Source organism: Sebastes fasciatus, chromosome 12 (assembly GCF_043250625.1).
Source record: "Sebastes fasciatus isolate fSebFas1 chromosome 12, fSebFas1.pri, whole genome shotgun sequence".
Taxonomy (NCBI): Eukaryota; Metazoa; Chordata; class Actinopteri; order Perciformes; family Sebastidae; genus Sebastes; species Sebastes fasciatus.
Window position 1 is genome coordinate 6,554,050 of NC_133806.1, and position 20,352 is coordinate 6,574,401.

The 20,352-nt window shown below is 39.6% G+C and overlaps 1 protein-coding gene across 1 annotated transcript; it reads left to right on the plus strand.

The window, feature by feature from the left end:
- The first annotated feature begins 894 nt into the window (after window positions 1-894).
- On the plus strand, window positions 895-18,475 carry LOC141778549 (ubiquitin-conjugating enzyme E2 E1). The gene is made up of 6 exons (XM_074652886.1): window positions 895-1,050; window positions 3,724-3,907; window positions 5,818-5,868; window positions 11,936-12,068; window positions 15,515-15,662; window positions 18,191-18,475. The coding sequence occupies exons 2-6, from the start codon at window positions 3,753-3,755 to the stop codon at window positions 18,286-18,288; spliced, it is 585 nt and encodes a 194-aa protein (XP_074508987.1). The 5' UTR covers window positions 895-1,050; window positions 3,724-3,752; the 3' UTR covers window positions 18,289-18,475.
- The last annotated feature ends 1,877 nt before the right edge of the window (window positions 18,476-20,352 follow it).

Here is a 20,352-nt window from a genome sequence, read left to right on the forward strand (position 1 = left end):
AAACGCTCAATATACAGAGAAATACACACAGCTCGTATTCAGAAATTGTGCGTTTGAAACAAGCCGTTAGGATTTCTGTCCATTTGTGATGTCACAAATATACAATATTTAGACCATTACACGGTTTTAAACGTAAACATTCTCAATGTGTCCCTAGTTTATTTCCTGTTGCAGTGGATGTGAATGACATCAGCTGACAGGAAATAAACATGGACCCAAACCGTTGCCTAGTAACGCAATTCCGTTGCAATTCCATTGAAATGCACTAAAACGGAGCGTGAATACAGGCATATTCAGGCAGACAGTACGAGGAAAATAAAGGTGTTTTTTTTAACATTATCGTGTTGTTGTTTTTTTCCCTGCTGTTACGGCATTCTTCCTTCATTTCACGGAAGATGAGAACACTTGTAAACGTATACTGCCCACATATATTTGTGACATCACAAATAGACAGAAATCCTAACGGCTTGTTTCAAACGCACAATTTCTGAATACGGGCTGTGTGTATTTCCCTGTGGATTGAGCGTTTCGATACTTTCACAGTATTCATATAGGATTTAAGCCTGCTCTGTAATAAAAAAAAACATGAAAATCTCACTTTTTTATAATATGGGACCTTTAAATCTGTGTCTGTTATCACAGCAATACGGTAGTTTAAATACCAGAGTACAGAGAAGTTTGTCAGTTTTTCTACTCTACCAGCTGCTGTGGCAGATAAACCAGCAGTTGCTTTATGAAAACATGCAAATGAAAGTTTATAAATATTTATAATATGGGACCTTTAAGTTCACAAGTTCGACCTCATGTTGCAAAAACACGTGCAAGATGTTGGGATTTTAAAGATAACATTAGATCAATAAACTTAAATGCACATAGTGAGTTAAAGTGTATTAACCTGATATATAATATAGGCTGTGTCCTGGTGTCTCCAGAGGAGGACCGGGTCCGTGCAGCCCTCTGCAGCCGAGGCACAGCTACTTCCGCTCCGCAGAGGGCGACAGGCAGCAGCCTCTGACTAGTGGAGGAGGACCAGACACAATAGAGACTGGGGTAAGTTTCATTAGCGAGCACAAATACATCATTTAACACCGATATCTCACCGTGTGGTCAGAGAACACGACTCAGTCCTTCGCCTGGATGCGTCTCCAGCTGAAGTCTTAACTCAGTTTAGTCAATAGAGAAAGAAAGAAACATTTAGTTATAGTTACGGAAAACGGGCGCCGGCTACGTGCTGGAACGGAGCAGTTCCTGCTGTCTGACGCGTTTTAATGTTTCACATTTAGACCTTGAAAATACATATTTATACGCTTTTGTTTTAATATGCGTGACGTTATATTTAATAGCTCAAGACAATAAACGTGTATATGTTTATAATGACAGTTAATCACGGTTGTTGGGTCACTTGTAGAGAAGGATGCTTAGCAAGCAGCTTTACACACCACGCCGCTCCAGGAAGTAGTCTGAGCCCTGAAGTCGTCGCAGGGCCTCTGAGTCGTTACCAGAGAAACATCTACTTTATATCAGTGTTTAATCATCATCTGTTAATATCTAGCAGTCAGCAGGGTGGAGTCTACGGGGGGAAATGGTTAACTTGTGTTCACTTCTCTAACTTGTTGGTTAACAGCAGTTCATCACAGACACACACACACAGACACAGAGACAGACACACACACACACACACACACAGACACACACACACACAGACACAGAGACAGACACACACACACACACACACACACACACACACAGACACACACACACAGACACACACACACACACAGAGACAGACACACACACACACAGACACACACACACACACACACACAGACAGAGAGACACACACAGAGACACACACACACACAGAGACAGACACACACACAAACACACAGAGAGACACAGACACACAGAGAGAAATACAGAGACACACGCACACACAAACACACAGACAGAGAGACACACAGAGACAGACACACACACAAACACACACAGAGACAGACACACACACAGACACAGAGACAGAGAGACACACACAGAGACAGACACACACACAAACACACAGAGAGACACAGACACACACACACAGACACACAGAGAGACACACAGACACACAGAGAAATACAGAGACACACGCACACACAAACACACAGACAGAGAGACACACAGAGACAGACACACACACAAACACACACAGAGACAGACACACACACAGACACAGAGACAGAGAGACACACACAGAGACAGACACACACACAAACACACAGAGAGACACAGACACACACACACAGACACACAGAGACACACAGACACACAGAGAGACACACAGACACACAGAGAGAAATACAGACACACGCACACACAAACACACAGACAGAGAGACACACAGAGACAGACACACAGACACAAACACACACAGAGACAGACACACACACAGAGACACACATAGAGACAGACACACACAGAGACAGACACACAGAGAGACACACGCACACACATAGACACACACAGACACAGAGATACACACACAGAGACAGACACACAGAGAGAAACAGACACAGAGACACAGAGACAGAGATACACACACAGAGACAGACACACAGAGACACACACAGAGACAGACACACACACACAAACACACACACACACACACACAGAGAGACAGACACACACATACATACACACACACAGCCACACACACACACACACACAGATACACACACACACAAACAGACACACGCACTGAGACAGACACACACACACTCAGACACACACACATACATACATACACACACACACAGACACACACGGAGACAGACACACACTCAGACACACACAAACACATGCAGAGATACACACACACACACACACAGACACACACTCAAACACACACTGACACAGACACACACTCTCACTCACACACACACACACACACACACTCTGCTGGAGCGACCAGTTGAACAGATGACCATGACATGAGTATAATGAGTATAACACACACGCAGACACACACTCAAACCCACACAGAGAAACACACTCAAACACACACACACACACTGACAGACACACACTCTCACTCACACACACACACACACACACACACACTCTGCTGGAGCGACCAGTTGAACAGATGACCATGACATGAGTATAATTTACCTGCTAATATATAAATAATTAAGTTAAATACACATCTAATGTTGACACAGTTTCTCTTAAAGGTCCTCAATCATTTCCATAAAACAATGCTATCATAATAATACGGTGTCAGTATTTCTACTCTACCAGCTGCTGTGGCAGATAAATGAGTAGTTCCTTATGAAAACATGCATATTAATGTGTATAAACAGCAGCTTTAAATACACATTTGAATGTTGACACTATGTTTCCTCTAGTTTCTAATAATCATCTTCATCAAAACACTTAAATCTGAGTCAGTTATCATAATATTAGGATAGTTTAAATACCAGAGTACAGAGACGTTTGTCAGTATTTCTACTCTGCCAGCTGCTGCGGCAGATAAACCAGCAGTTGCTTTATGAAAACATGCAAATGAAAGTTTATAAATAGTGAAAGTGGCTTGTGTGTATTATGAAACTTTATCAGCTATTGTGGCGACTCACGGGACGAATTAGCATCTGCTTTGGTTAGAAATGATTCAGAAACTGCTCCACCTCCTTGCAGCTGTGGTGTCAACTTATTCCGTTGTTTGTGTTTTTTTCTCTCCCTCAGGTTACGGCTTTTCTCCAATCCAAACCGGTATGTCGGATGAGGATTCCCGTGCCAGCACCAGCTCTTCTTCATCGCCGCCTTCCTCCAGCCAGACCAGACAGAGGGACACGCTTTGCAAAAAGAAACGGGAGAGCAAAGCCAGCATGAGCAAGACCTCCAAGCTGCTTTCCACCAGCGCCAAAAGGTAACGATAAAACCCCAGATTGTATATTAATGAATCGCTTATTATGTTATGACTAGAGGTGTTAGAAAATATTGATACACATCAATATTGCAATATTATGTTTATGACCCGGCCGCGATTCTGTCTTCATACTTAGATGTCATGAAGGAGGCTAAATAACACTCCAAAGTTAGGCTAAATTTTGGTGAGGAAAAACTGGCATGGCCAATTTCAAAGGGGTCCCTTGACCTCTGACCTCAAGATATGTGAATGAAAATGGGTTCTGTGGGTACCCACGAGTCTCCCCTTTACAGACACGCCCACTTTATGATAATCACATGCAGTTTGGGGCAAAAAAACATGCAGTTTTCTGCATGCAGTACAAATGTGTTAATTTCAGCTATTCTAAAATTGTGTTTTTAAATATTTCTGCATACTGGGGTCCCTAAACAGTTTTAGAAGTACATAAATTGGGTACGACTGGAAAGCTGAGACTCTTTTGGATCTAATGAGTTCAGTTGTATTCATGTGTGATGATGTTAGTCCGTTTAGTAGCCATCTCACACAGTGACTTTTTTTTACTTTCCTTTTACTTATTTTATACATCTGGTGTGTCTTTATACCATGACAGTTTTCTTAAAATTAGATTTGAAAAAAATCTCAATTATCGGCTTGCTTATATATACACTCACCGGCCACTTTATTAGGTACACCTTGCTAGTACTGTGTGGTCTTCTGCTGCTGTAGCCCATCTGCTTCAAGGTTGGACGTGTTGTGCGTTCAGAGATGGTATTCTGCATACCTTGGTTGTAACGAGTGGTTATTTGAGTTACTGTTGCCTTTCTATCATCTCGAACCACTCTGCCCATTCTCCTCTGACCTCTGACATCAACAAGGCATTTTCGTCCACACAACCCCCGCTCACTGGATATGTTCTCTTGTTGGGACCATTCTCTGTAAACCCTAGAGATGGTTTATGCGTGAAAATCCCAGTAGATTAGCAGTTTTTTAAATCCTCAGACCAGCCCATCTGGCACCAACAACCATGCCACGTTCAAAGTCACTTAAATCCCCTTTCTTCCCCATTCTGATGCTCGGTTTGAACTTCAGCAAGTCGTCTTCACCACGTCTAGATGACGTAATGCATTGAGTTGCTGCCATGTGATTGGCTGATTAGCTATTTGTGTTAACAAGCAATTGAACAGGTGTGCCTAATAAAGTGGCCGGTGAGTGTATATCACAACATATTGAATTGTTACCCCTGTATCATGATACGCATCGTATTGACATATTCTTGCCAATACACAGCCCTAATTCTGACATAGCTCAGGATATATCTCAAAATCAGTCAGTTGTTTCTTCTAATATTTCTCTTTAATCTGAGTTCTTTGCTTGTTGTAATTTGGGATTTCTCTTGGGAAGAAAGGCACATGACAAAAGTCCACTTTTAATCATCATAATACTAACAGCTGTGGTTGCATTTAGACGATTTCTTGCAAAACTATGCAAATTTGACACCACGTTGAGATACTTCCAGTGCAGCTACAATTACGTTTTATATCAGGAAACAAAATGCAGAAGCAACTGTGAATTTCAGAAGAACAAGCAGCGTTTTCTAGTACTTCCACCTTGCCTCATAGAAGAGGAACACACTAATTTCTCAACAGACCATAACGTACACAGTCACAAGATATAAATATGAGTGGCTTACTTTCACAATGAATGTTGCTCTGCCTTTGACACAAGAAACCAATAGCAGAGATTACATTACTCACAAACCGATTAGATCAATATGGTTTGAGTAAGGAAACTAAAATGTAAATCACATAATAATGCTCTGAAGAACAGAGATGAATGATGCGTTTCATTATTTAATATTTAAGAATGATGTTTTGCCAGTGTGACTAAATGTGAATTCCTTTTGTGTGCAGGATTCAGAAAGAGCTGGCTGATATTACACTGGACCCTCCGCCAAACTGCAGGTGGGTTTCATTCTTTGCTTTAAAGTCTGTCCGTTGGCGTACTCATTAGGAACACACTGATCCCACTATTTCTCTCCTGATACCTATTGTAGTAAAACCAAACCTCGGATACAAAGTACTCACCTGAATCCCGCTATTTGACTTACTGAGTGGGATCATTCCTTTGGTGCATATTCTAATCTCTGTTGTCATTCAAAAGTTAATATAATCCTGTTATTACAGTTTTATATTGAAACAGCAGTGAATGTGGATCGAACACTGATACCTGATCTGTTTAGTGAGGTCAGTATAAAGGTGGATACTGAGCCATTATATTAGGCTACGCATATATTGGCAAGTGTATACAAACTGCAGTATTTCTTTTTAATTCATTCAGAACTAAATGGGCAGTAGAGGCCAACTGATACAGGTTAGAGGCTGATCTAACTGGTGGGGTTGGGCCGTGTGTAAAAATGTTTAAACCGTTTTCTAAAGTGAGCCAAACATCGGACCCGACCTGTATACAGAATATTTCCACTAGGTGTTGCACTTCACTCAGCAGCTGTCTGACCCTGATTCAACCCTCCTGTTGTCAATTCAAACCAAGTCAGTCAACCCGGGTCAGATATCAGATACGATCTGGGTCACACCCGGGAGCAATGCATACCACTTAGCTCAGGTGTTAGATATGAGCCGGGGGGGGGAGTTTACAGGTGTGGAGGATTATAGAGAGAGGAGATAGTGGCATCATCAATGTGTGCAAAAATGTCACAGAATGATGCATGCACAGCATTTTTAGTTTAACTACCGTATGTTGTATGTATGGAGCTGTAATGTGTGCAAAAACATACAGACAACATGCTGTACAGATTTACAGTATCTATCTCTCTCCATCCCGTCATCTACCACTTATTTTCTTCTTCACCGCGGACGGCCACGAGCTCCCGCACCTCGATGTCTCGCCACACATCCGTGTTGTTCTCGTCCGTCGTTCACCTCCGTCGTTCACCTCCGGTGTGTCGGAAAACATTCCTGCTGCCGTGGCACCGTTTGTTTATGAGCCACGGTGACCTGGGTTGCGAAGCCGAGTCAGTCAGGGACGCGGGTTAACCCTTTAATACACACAATCAACCCTGATTCAACCCTGGTTGAGTCCTCGGTGTGAAAGGGGTATGAGAGAGCCCATGAATGAGAGTGTTGTAGTCTTGCATAGCCAGATCTATCTCCACAGCGCTGTGTCAGCTCTAAAGAAACGTCTGGCTCCACACATTATCATTCTGGTACAGATAGTATAAAGCTTACAAAAGCTTGTTTGTATTTCTTCAAACCAATCGCAGTCGTCTTGGGCAGTGCTAAGCACAGGATGCAGCGATGGTGCCCTTGCAAAGTATATATTATGTTAATCACATTGTCATATTACTTATTACTAATGCAATACAAGCTGGATGGTTGCTGATGTAGGCTACTTTTTAATTTGCCAGAAAATGTCATAATGACAAATGTCAGTTTGCATAAAATCAAACCAGTATGAGTTGGGATGTTCTTATACCAAATCTCTTTTTAGGCCTGTGCAATTTTTAATTATGCTGTCCTCAAAGATATAATGACAGCCATTAAGAAACCATAATAAATATATAAGTTCTTTACATAACTCAGTGTTCATGAATACTACTAATTTACTGTCAGGTGTATTAATATAACTGCAATATTTCATTTTTAGTGCATTCAGATTAGATTAGATTATGTTCAGTTTTATTGTCATTGCACATAGTACAAGAACAACGAAATGCAGATCTGGTGAATTATAATGCACCATTAAGTGCACCATTACAGTAAAACCTTTAAAGCACAAAATTTATTTTTTTTCAGTCGAAGAATCTAAATAAAACTCAGGAAAGCATGCCACTCATACAACTAAAAGTAAAAATTTCAAAGGAAACATTAATTTAGAGCCGAAACGATTAATCTAGTTATCAGTTGACAGAAAATTAACCTGCAACTATTTTGAGAATCAGATCGTCGTTGTTATATTTAAAGCAAAAATATAAATATTTGCTGTTTCTAGGTCCTTAAATCAGAGAATTTGCTGCTTTTCTTTGTTTCACATGGTAATAAACTGAATATTTTTGGGTTTTGGACCGTTCGTTGGGCAACACAAGCAATCTGAATATGTCACTAATATATCTGACATTTTATAGGTCAAACGGGAAAATAGTTCACAGATGAATTGAAAATGAAAATACCCGCTAGTTGCAGCCCTAAACTGATATTGTATTTAGCGTGAGGACTTGGGTGTGACTGACACTTCTGCAGCTCGGTTTACTTTAGTGTTGTGATTTGAAAGATTATCCTTAAAACCAGATGGTCTGGGTCCGAGCTCCCATCGCAGCGGGCGTCCTCCCTGTCCCGAGGCGAATCACCAAAGCCCCGCCCTCCCTGCTCCAGGCTGCTGTTCTGCAGCAGAGCTTGACCTCTGACCTCCCTGTGAAAGGAGAAAAGAAAAACAGAGGAATCTCTCCCATCATGGCTCAGTAGATCAAACAAGCCACCTCAGGTCACAGACCATCCCCAAAAATGAACACCCGTCTGGATATTTGCTGCTAACTGGAAGAAAACAGTCGCGTTAGGTATTCACAGTCGCAGTCTTAAAAAAAGAAAAGTCTTTTTTGTTGTTACTGCTGCCACTGTTTCCTCATGTATAAAACAACAGCTTCTCAGGCGGAGTCTCGGTGGGAAAAATAGCTTTTCTATTCTCTCTACCTGCCACCTCACAGGCAACCAGGCTTCATCTGAAAGTCTGTTCATAAAATCAAGCTGTTAGTTTGCTGCAGGGAAGCACATGGCATGTGCAAATGTTTAACTTCACCGCATAGCACCAGCGTTTTGAAAAATGTGTTTGGAAGATTGCAGCCATCTGAGAGAGTTTTCTTTTTTATTATACAGCAGTAACTTAAAATCATGTTTTTATGTTTTCATTCAACATGTTGATTACTTTGAAATAGCTTCGAGCTTTATTTATATCTTGCCTCTCAAAATTGATGTCCAGTTCTTGCATCTTAAGCCCTCTTAAAAGCTTTCCTTCTTAAATCCTGAGATATTTTCAATGAAGCTTTGAGTGACATTCAGAAGGTGATTTGTGTCTCTGACTGTATCATGACTACGGCGTGATGATGTTCCTGGTTAAACTAACGGCTTAAACTCTGGATTAAGGACGGATGACTGCAGCTGAAGGTTCCGACACTGAAGGACAACAGCAGTTTCTGGTTTCTGCCATTTAGGCAAATTCATAATGGACTCGCTAATTACAACAATGAAGTGTGACAGCTTAAAACACAACCTGACGAGCACACGATGAATTAAAAGCCACGGTTAATTGAGTACCTCGTATTACTGTATATGATAATGTATTTTGTAATAACTTTCAGAATGTGAAAATACCCTCAAGCATAACTTGTTATTGAAGGGGAATTTAGCACATCTGCATTTTAGTGATATTAATACAACTGAAGCCATCTCTTTTTGGCTTGTATCGTAGTTTTAACTTGTTTATTGTACATATTTAAATCAACAGTTGCAGTATATTTATGATGTAGATTATTTATTGTTTCATTTATTAGGGCTGCAACTTGCAATTATTTTCAATATCGAGTCATCTTGAGATTATTTTCTCAATTATTTTATAAAAAGAATAAATAATAATAATAATAAAAATAAAAATATATATAAATAATAATAATAAAAAATATATAAATAATAATACTAAAAAAATATATAATAAAAAGTCCCAGAACCATAAGTGACATCTTCACATTTCTTGTTCTCATTAAATAAAAACACTTCCTCTTAGTTGCTACCTCTTTGAGGAGGCTTTTATGTGAAGTTGTATTGTAATGAGTTTTGCTGCTGTGACTCTGGAAAGCTGTTTAAGTTCAACCTGTTTGACTGTTTAAAGTCTCCATCTTGAATACATTTCATCACTGCTGCCTAGCTGTGATGAAACTATGCACCGACCACACTGCTTTGATTGATGGAAAAGGCTTCTTTGCGACAGTTTTCATAACTGTAGCTGAACCAACATATCTTATATGATATCAAAATCAATTGCTCCCGTATCAGACTCTGGCATCCCTTGATGGCTTATCATGAATGCAGATAAGAGTGTTTTGAGGCTGAGTGGGAGTGTGTGTGTGTGTGTGTGTGTGTGTGTGTTGGAGGGAATGTGTTCACATCATTAAAATCAACTACTTGGAAGTCTTTCATGTGGTGGAAGTTTCAACTCGTCACATTTCCCCGTTATATCTTTTAACACTCAGTTAATTAGTCCAAACTGTGCCCTCTGGATCGATTTTCCTCCGTCGTAGCACTGAAACTCTGCCAAACATCCGTGTTAACGTTGATCAAAAAAAGCACAGCGGAGCGCAACACCTGCCCCCCCTCGCACTCCCCAACAGTTTTGGATCAATACTATTATGTCTTGTACTCATGACCCCAAGGGGGTTCAAGACCACATGTTCTGCATGTAAGGGGAATAAAAGCCGGGCTGCTTTGAGGGAAAATCAATACAGATTACAGCTCATGACGCGCAGACACATCACGGGGGATTTGCTTTGAACTGTCTTCTGAATGATGCACGAGGGAAATTAAACTTTCATCTCTCTACATTTAACGGGGAAAACTTACATTATTATGACCGTTAATCTGTGAAAGTAACTTTGCAGAAATAGTTTTGTGTTAGTGCATTTTGCTGTGCAGTTTGCTATTTTGCTTAGGTGCTTTGCTTTACCTGCTTTGTTTATTTTACTACTTTCTCTATTATTTGTATAGCTCAAAATCACAAATTTGCCTCAGGGGCTAACATCCACCAAACTTTCTAATCTCATTTCTATCTATATTCTGAAGGTTTCTACAGAGGGGTTTGTACATAAATCATTCATAGCCTGATTTATAGAACATTTTATTCCGAAAAACCTGGCGAAAATATATATTTTTTATGGCTGTTGACTGTATTTTCTGATTTATGGAGTGGTAAAAAGAGATATCTAAAATTCCCTCTGTAAAAACCTTTGACTCTAATATGTAAAAAAAAAAAATGAAATAAGAATTTTGAACCTGGCTTTATCCAATGTTCAGATTTCTGTTCTGGAAATGAAAGCACATATTTTGATAAGATAAATAATGCCTCATTTGCATGTTTAAACATCACATTTCAGAAAACTTGTATACAAAAAAACCTCAATTGCCTTAATGTAATAATCAACTGGAGAAGTTGCATGGTAATACTTATTACTTCTCCTCTTAAGGTTACAGGAAATGGAACACATTTGCACATGTTATATTTGCTTTCATCCATCAAAGGCGGTGCAAGCACGAGATTTCCAAAGACACTTTTCCCTTTGATCCTTTGAGCTCCAGAAATGATGGAAATGTTTCATACGGCATCTAGTCCCGCAGAAAGTATTTGGTTTAATGCCACACGTCGAGCAGATCTTGAATGGAAAGTGGCATTTATAGTCAGTTTTACTTCTCTTAAGCAAGTATCTCCTTAATGATGAAAAATACAACGCCCACATACTCCAGAATGCTGCCAGTAAGCTTTAGTGCAGTGATTCATCAGGTTACACACACAGTACATGAATGACTCTCATACTGTAGTACATACTGCATTGATTACTCCATTGATGTACATCCAGTCGCATCTGCTTGAAGCATATAATCTACATTGATGTATTGACAGGCTTCCTCAGTGTGTGGGTGTCTTTTTTTTTTCTCAAGTCTTTTCCTCTGACTTAATTTATTTATTATGCTGTATTTACTTTGAATGGTGTGGGTGTGTTTTTCCCCTGGTAGTGTTTTTCTTCCTCTGCATTACTGATGAGACTGTGAGGTAGAATGTAAATATTGATGACCAAGAAAGATAAGAGTAAACATTGATTCTTTACATTTTAAAATATGAATCACGGTGTGCAGTAGCAGATGAATCCATAATGTGTTTGCAAAACAAAACATGAAATTGACATGATGCGAACGGTTATTACCTTTTCCAAGTGATTGTGCAGCTGTAAGTGAGACTTGTGTTTTGTGCCGGCAGTGCTGGCCCAAAAGGAGACAACATCTATGAGTGGAGGTCGACCATCCTGGGACCACCGGGCTCCGTGTACGAGGGAGGCGTCTTCTTCCTGGACATCGCCTTCACACCCGACTACCCCTTCAAACCCCCCAAGGTACTGAGATTAGTACATGTCTGGTAGCACTCAAGCAGACTGATCGAAACTTAAAGTAGTGTATAGATACTACCTGTAGTATCCTGACTTGGTTCTCAAACAACAACAAGACAAAATGATAGATAATCTGATTACTTTAATACATTTCTGAACACTTTTTACATCTGCATTTCACATGTTGACCCCAGAGATTAATATTGAGAAGAGAAATGTAACTATATAACACAGAAATCCTTCGACCTGACATCAGTAAACTGCACAAAGCTGGCTGACATTCTGACTCATTATACTCTATATGAAAGTTGAGATCTGACATTGGGGAGTTTCTGCTGCTGTCACCGATGTTTTTTTGATATTTAGCCCAAAGGTTAAGCTTTGAAAGTTTTATTTGAAGGATAAGTCTGGTGTTTTTCTATATTCTTGTCAAATCCCATGGAAAGACCAAAACCAACGGTGCTACATGTCCGTGTATTCTTAAGACTTTTTATCTTTTGTACTCTGTCTTTGGCTCTCAACCTTGAGCCCATTGGTACCAAAGGAAGATGAAAATGTTTTTAAAAAAGTGAAATAATTAATATATACTTTCATTAAAAATTAAGATTTCCTTAAACAGCTTGGCACTGTAGTTTTTAGTGTCCGTTACTCAAACAGGAATTCAGTGTATTTTTGGTGACTATATTAAGCCACAGATTTGGCGTAAAAGATAAACAAGTGTTTAACTCGCTGCATAGAGAAGCAAAAATATATACGGTAGTTAACGAGAGACGAATCATTTTTTAATCCCTTATGAATCGCGCCATAAACCACACATATGACTGATGTTTGTCAACTTAAAAGATCATTTTGCAAGTCAAGAAAGTTGCAGTTTGTCGTACAACTGTTGAAATACAAGACATAGAAAGACTACACACCTAAAACTTCCTCTCTCGCTGAAGCTACGATGCGTGTGTGTTTCGTGCTCACACAAGCAACTGGTCTTTGCTCGTTCTTTCGCTTCCCGGCTGATTTTAAAAAGATTAGGAGGTCTTTTTAGCGTCGGTGACATAAATTGCGCGAGACGAGAGATGTAGTTCACTGAGCGGTTTCACACAAAACTAAATGATACTACGACAAACTGCGACTTTCTTGACTTGCAAAATTAACTTTTAAATTGGCAAACATCATGTGGTAATTAATGCCACAATTCAAACGGGATCAAAAAATGATTTGTCTCTCACCGTTTACTACCGTACAGAATGTTTTCAAAATAAGGTCCCATGGGCTCCACCGTCATTCTACAGCACTGTACGCTAACATGTAGCGAGGACAGAAGAACAATGGGGCTCTATGACACAGAAGACAATTAGTTGTTGTTTTTGGTCTTTTAATGGGTTTTGCTGACAACAGGAAAAATAAAAGAATAACCCCAGGCTGAAAAACAAAAAGTTGTTTACAGTGAAGTACAGCGTCTGTCAGATCACTTACACTCAACTATTGGCTATAGATTGTGCTTTTGTCTGACGTGTTGGAGCAGAAACAAACACAGCTTCTCCTGAAGCAACACAACAGCACAAAACATGATTTTCTAGAAAGCCTGCTCTCTGCATTTTATACACAGATTTACATTCTTGAGTCGGATCCTAACTATGTTGTCCGTCCTGATTTTTGGAAAAACTTCTGTTCTGTTTGAAGTCCTGACGAAGTCTCTGCTCTCTTTTGAACGGTCGTATCCACCGCAGGCATGTAGAAGATAAAGTCACTTATCAGACATCAGTAGTTGATGTCTGTGATTTTCTCCTCTATAATAAGAGCTTTCTTCTTTTTTTATGATCTCATTGCTGCTGTCTGTACACTAAGGATCCACTGTTGACATTCAGTGTACCGAGCAGATGGATAGTGGTTCATTTGTTTGTCCCCACAGGATTATTTGGACCAATTAAGCTACATTGTGTAACAAATACGGTCATTATGATGACAATAGAAATGTCAATCCTGATTTGTTTGTTCTGCTAAGGCTCATTTCCAGTGGGATAAAACAAATTGTCATTAAAAAAAAAGTGATGTAAGCCTAAAAAACAATAATAAACAGGAGGTTGAGAAAACAACCTGTTATGGAGAGATTAAAAACGAAGCAATGAACCATTCCACAATCTGTTTTGGAGCAGGTATTTGTTAACGCTGTTTGTTTTGAGCTAATGTTTTCTCAGCTCTGGAACATTATATGATCGTGACATGATACATATTTGGTCCTTTGCGTGTGTGTGTGAGTGGAAAGTTTGGTTTACTGTGTAAACACCAGCAGGAAATAGCCTTGTGAAGATAGAAAGGCAAACGTGAAACTAAGATTAAAAATACCCACACGAGCATCTTTAATCTGAGAATCAAATCGGCGTGTGAAAAGTCGTCTTTATAAATCTGCACCTTTTTGATGCTACATGTGCTGCAGATCTACACTGATGGACAAAATACAAAGAAAACTCCAGCTGAGATTTCCCACAGCTCAGCACAGTGTTCCAAAGAAATGTTGTTTTCAGTGTTTCATCAGAACATTTACAGTAAATAAAACCACATGCTTTCACTGCTGCCTTAATGAGAAGTTCTTAGTAATATTTTTGTGAAAGCAGAAGTAACGGCAGACAGCGTTTCCTATCCATTCATACAGTAGAAGTACCTCTTTTCAACCACCAGAGGGCTTTCATGTCCTGCAGATAAAAGATGGACCTTCAGCATCAAACCTGCAGTCACTGCTCCACTAAGCATTTCTACGTTTAGTGTCTCCTTATGATTCAACTACAGTTAAGTCTTTATGTCATCTTTAGAAACAATACTATAACAATTTAGTATAGTAGATATAGTATACATTTTTTTTTCTAAAACCTTTTTTTAGTTGTGTGTGTAGAGCTAGGCGATATGGAGAAAATTAAATATCACAATATTCGACAAAATACCTCTACCGATATTGTAGTGTTGTTTATTGGTGCTTTTACAAAATATTCCCACAATGAGATTTTTGATAAATAAGCATCAGTAATGTGGATATAATGGCTAAGTGGGTAAAATTAATAATAACTGGAGCTATAACAGGAACGAACTATAATGCAGAAAACAAGGAAAAGACAATAGTTATGCTATATTACGATGTTACAATATCCAAAATCGAATACAAGTCTCATATCACGATATTGATATATCAATATTTTGCCCAGCCCTAGTTTTTTTTAGTGTGTATATTTGACTACTTTAATCATATCATTTCTTCTATAAGAGTAGGAAATATGTATATGTAAAGCTTGCAAACAAACTTGACAGCCAAGTACGTAATACTGCATCAATATGTAACATTACACATCATATCAGACTTTTGTTTTGGGATCGTTGGCTGTTTTTAGAGTATTTGTTGTGTGGATAAACAAAAGTAGGGAATGTTTTCGCACCCTGACTGTGAACGGCACTTTGTGTGTCTGCAGGTAACTTTTCGTACAAGGATCTATCACTGCAACATCAACAGTCAGGGGGTGATCTGTCTGGACATCCTGAAGGACAACTGGAGCCCCGCGCTCACCATCTCCAAGGTGCTGCTGTCCATCTGCTCCCTGCTCACAGACTGTAACCCAGGTAAGACTCAATGACGGCTCGGTAGTCAGAGCACCATCACACTGATCGAACTGCCGAATCGTTTTGAAACGTAGGGCTGTCGCAATAACCACAATATTGCAATACCGCACTATTGACAAGCCAACCGCAGGGGATGGCAAACAACTGCGATGTTCACGTTTTTCTTTTTTGAATTCTTTGCAATGGGCGCTCCGCATATTAACATTATGTTGAGCATCTAGTCAGCTTTGGTTATAACGCCACGCTCGTCACTGTCACTTTTTTACCCAGTCGTCCAATCACAATTGAGAAGGCTAACGGTGCTAAACAAAAACAACAACGGAGGAGAAATTAGTACACATTGTCCTCTCTCCCTACGGGCTTCAGCCTTCCCTTCATCCAGAGCAAGTACTCTAACTTCTGCCGACATTTTTTTTTACTTCTGCGGATATTCCGTATCATAGCAACCAGATGCAACCAAAGCATCTCAGCTGAAAAAAACGCTGCGCCTCATTGCCCTTCTGAGTTCTGCATTTAATAATACAAGTATTTAATTAGTTTTAAAACACTGTCATCTTTGTCATTTAAAAAACAATAATAGCCTAACAATAAAGTTCATTTATTTAACACTAAAATCAGGAAAAGTGAAGTAATTCGCCAAAAAAAAGGCAATAATACCGTATATTGCGCTGTTGTGCCAATTATTATTATCGCAGGGGAAATTCCCTCAGCCCTTTTGAAACAGCAGGCTGATGAGTTGTTAAGCGTCTGAGGTGGACTAGTTCACAGTTATATTTTGTGTGTTCGGCATGCTGCAAAAAGCAGCTAACACGGTGGTTATAGTTTCATAGTGGCAGTTATGTTCTAAATTTTTTTTAATCTCGTTGGCGTTCTTCATATCTTGCTGATTTCCGCTCTACTTCTCGCAGTGTGCCACATCAAGTATAAATATCCGTAGGTGGATACGCGTTCCCTTTTCAGAATGTGACTTCAATCACTTTTCAGGCTCATTAAATGCTGCCTAAACAGATTCAGCTCCATGGTTTTAAAAAACAACAGGGATCTGAAACGTTGTGTGTGTGTGAAAATGCTGGTAAATTCTGTCAGCGCTGCCACCTTGACAGGAAACCCAGCGTCATCTGGACATCCTATTCTATTTTCGTGTTGTTCGTAAGAGTGAAAGCAGAGAGGGAGTTTTTTTTGTATTGTACCCGCCACTTGAGGCCAAAGTTAATATGGTGCGGAAAAAAGACATAATTTATTCTGACGTCCGAGTGCTGATTTATTAAAAGATTGTACATGAGTAGAAACAGACAGTCCTGTCAAAAAGATTTTACTCTATAATGTGCAAAAAAAACAACCTTTCCAATCCCTAAAAGGCATTCTTAAAAAGATTTTGAAACAGGTAAGTTGAGGTAATGCAATCGGTACTAAAATGTCAAGACAGCAACCCTCTGAGACCCACAATAGACCCGTTTTTTTAGGGGGCTACGGGGGTCTTTAGGGGGAAATAGCAGGTCAACAGTAGACGTCACATAGAAGTGGTGTACATCATCTGAAAGCTGGGAACCTGAAGATTAATTTGAGATGCAGCTCAGCTCTTGTGTGTCAAATTGTTCCAGTCATAAATCAGAAATAAACATTGATTAATTCATTAAAATAAATTGTAAAAGTGTATAAGGGTTTAGGACGTGATGATGGAAATATATGATGGTCATCCCCATGCTCTATTATGTGTCATAAATTGATGCAACAATTTTTGGGTTGATACCCTTGTTACACAGATTTGGTGCTAAATTTAACAATAATAATCCCTCCAAAATACCACATTTAGTGACCAAGACCTTGAGGAACACATAGAAAAAGCCATGCTGTGATTTGATATCAAACATTTCTGCAAGAATTTCATTTTTTCGGTGATTGGATGGCGAGCACTTCTGTTCTGGAAACTGCTCAGAAACCCCCTTATTGTCAATCTACCGAGGGAAGCCATCCATCCTCTGAATGCACTAGGTGATGTGATTATCATAAAGTGGGCATGTCACTAAAGAGGAGACTCGTGGGTACACATAGAACCCATTTTCATTCACATATCTTGAGGTCAGAGGTCAAGGGACCCCTTTGAAAATGACTGTCACAGTTTCTCCTTGCCAAAATGTAGCCTAACTTTGGAGTGTCATTTAGCCTCCTCACCTCCCTGTCACCAAGCTTGTTACCAATGGATTCCTTAGATTTTCTAGTTTCATATATCCTGTACCTTCGCTCTAGCTCTAAAACTGAACCTGCTACAGCCTCTGAAAGACAGTGAAGTCGGTCGGGATCGCAGGCGGGACTCAGGGGGTTAATGGGACGAAATCTATTACTCGTTTTTGCTATGCACCTAAAAGATGTTCTTGTTTATATTAAAGAGAAATGTACAAAATGTAAACGTTATGAGACACATTGAGATATCTATATTCCCTTTAGTGTCTTCTTCCTCTCTTTGTCTGTGTTTTATTATTTTTCTGTGCGCAGACAAACTTAACTTGACACCTGTTTTTCCGTTTCAGCCGACCCCCTGGTGGGAAACATCGCCACCCAGTACACGACTAACAGAGCGGAACATGACCGAACAGCCAAACAGTGGACGAAGCGATACGCCACATAAACCCACAGAGGACGCCGGTGGCGGGAGGAAGAGGAGGAGGAGGACGAGGAGGGGTGGGGGGCTCCGGGTGGTTTGTGTTGGGGGGTTATTTCTATCTCAGATTTTTAGTACTTTATTGTCTGGTATATTTTTTGCTTCCTGATTAAGTTATCTCCACAAATATGGTAATAAAGGAACACAATGGAAAGGAAGTCTGGTCTGCCTCTTTTTTATTGTTTCACATTGTTAATTAAAGGGTGGATCCCACATCGGACACATTACCAGTAATCACTTATGTAACACTTGTACTGTGACGATATCACTTTAACCTTCCCTATTTAGCATTCATAAGCAGTATGTAAACACTTATTAGTCTTAAGTGTTTATTAATGTATTCGTCAACAATGACCGTATATCTCCCATATACTGCTGTATAAACAGATAATGAATGACAATGTAGTACAAACACACCTGTAATAATATGAAATAGGAGAAGTTATAACTGTTGACGAATACTGCACATTACATATGTAGTAAGGAGAAAAGAACATTTTTAAAAACTTGTCCTTATATCCTTTCAACTACATTATATTGCGTTATAATCCATTTATTAAATGTTAATATAGTGTTTTCTTACTTTAACACCCCTATTTAACATTTATAGGCAAGTGATGAAATCTTTTGACTTTGTGTTTGTCTTCTGGCCACTGCTGCCACATCTGGTGCTTGACTGGTTCAAGGAGTCTTAATGCTTCATGTTAAAGTCAAAATATCTGCCAAATAAATATAAATAGTGCTGCTTAAAAAAAAAAACTATTGCTAACACTACTATGCCGTTTGCAGGGAAACAGTTGTGACAGTGTGGCAGATATGATTAAGACATTTTATCAAACAAATGTTCAATGCATTTAAAGGACCAGTGTGTAACATTTCAGGGGATCTATTAGCAGAAATGGAATATAGTATTCATAACTATGTTTTCATTAGTGTATAATCACCTGAAACTAAGAAACGTGTTTTCGTTAGCTTTGAATGAGCCCTTTATACCTACAAAGGGAGCGGGTCTTCCTCACAGAGTCCGCCGTGTTACTACAGTAGCCCAGAACGGACAAACCAAACACTGGCTCTAGAGAGCCGTTTGTGTTTCTACGTTACCTGAAGGCCACCGTAGTTCTCCGACACACTTGTGAAACTGCGGTAGCGTGAGCCGCAGACTGCAAAACCGTGGCACCGCCAGACGCCACCTGACATCCGTTGCTCCTAAAGTAGTGTTATTATGGTAAGGATGGCCTCTGAGCGAGGCGAACAGCGTTACCACAATTTTGCACTCGCCGGCTCGCGTTACCACAGTCTTGTAAAGGGAGGAGTGAGCTTGAGGGGTATTCCGTTGGTTGCAATCTGCAACCACACCACTAAGTGCAGCCAAATCCTACACACTGTCCCTTTAAACTCTGTTCCATTGTTACACTCACACATGTTAAAAGCTTCAATATATTATTATCTTGTAAAGTTTTATCATTTAGTTCAGACGAAAGAATTTAACTTGAAGTAATAATCTTGAAGATTTTCATTTAAATAAATGTCTACTGGTAAGTCTATCACCGGATGAGGTAACATAATGGTGATTGAGCCTATAGGCCACTGATGAAAGCCCACTCTTTTGCAGTATTATAAACCGGGTGTCTGCGGCGATATTCCCAGCAATTCCAGACACTTTGGATCTCTGGGAAGTGAGATCCAAAAAGCACACCTGCAATTACCGCTTCTCGCCATAGGTGCCGCCAAAGAGAACCAAACAGATCTTCAAGATTGTAACTTTAATATCACTGAATGATTATCAGATTGCAATTCCAGTGAAATTCAGTAAATAATAATACTGAATAATTTCCCAACCCTAGCGTCACTGCATTTTCATCATTGATCCCAATTTTAGTCAATACAAGCTGTCACCTTTGGGGGTTTTGGAAAGCAGGATTACTAATTCAGATACATAACTGGTAACCAGTTAACAACCAGCACCACTTCAGTCTATTTTCCACTTTTAAAGCACATGTCATGATAATCCCTCTTTGTGACCCCCTCTCA

Coding starts and splice junctions, on each gene's coding strand:
- LOC141778549 (XM_074652886.1), top strand. CDS start 3,753: ATGTCGGATGAGGATTCCCGTGCCAGCACCAGCTCTTCTTCATCGCCG. Junction 5,869..11,935: donor GACCCTCCGCCAAACTGCAG/GTGGGTTTCATT, acceptor TTGTGCCGGCAG/TGCTGGCCCAAAAGGAGACA. Junction 15,663..18,190: donor GCTCACAGACTGTAACCCAG/GTAAGACTCAAT, acceptor TTTCCGTTTCAG/CCGACCCCCTGGTGGGAAAC.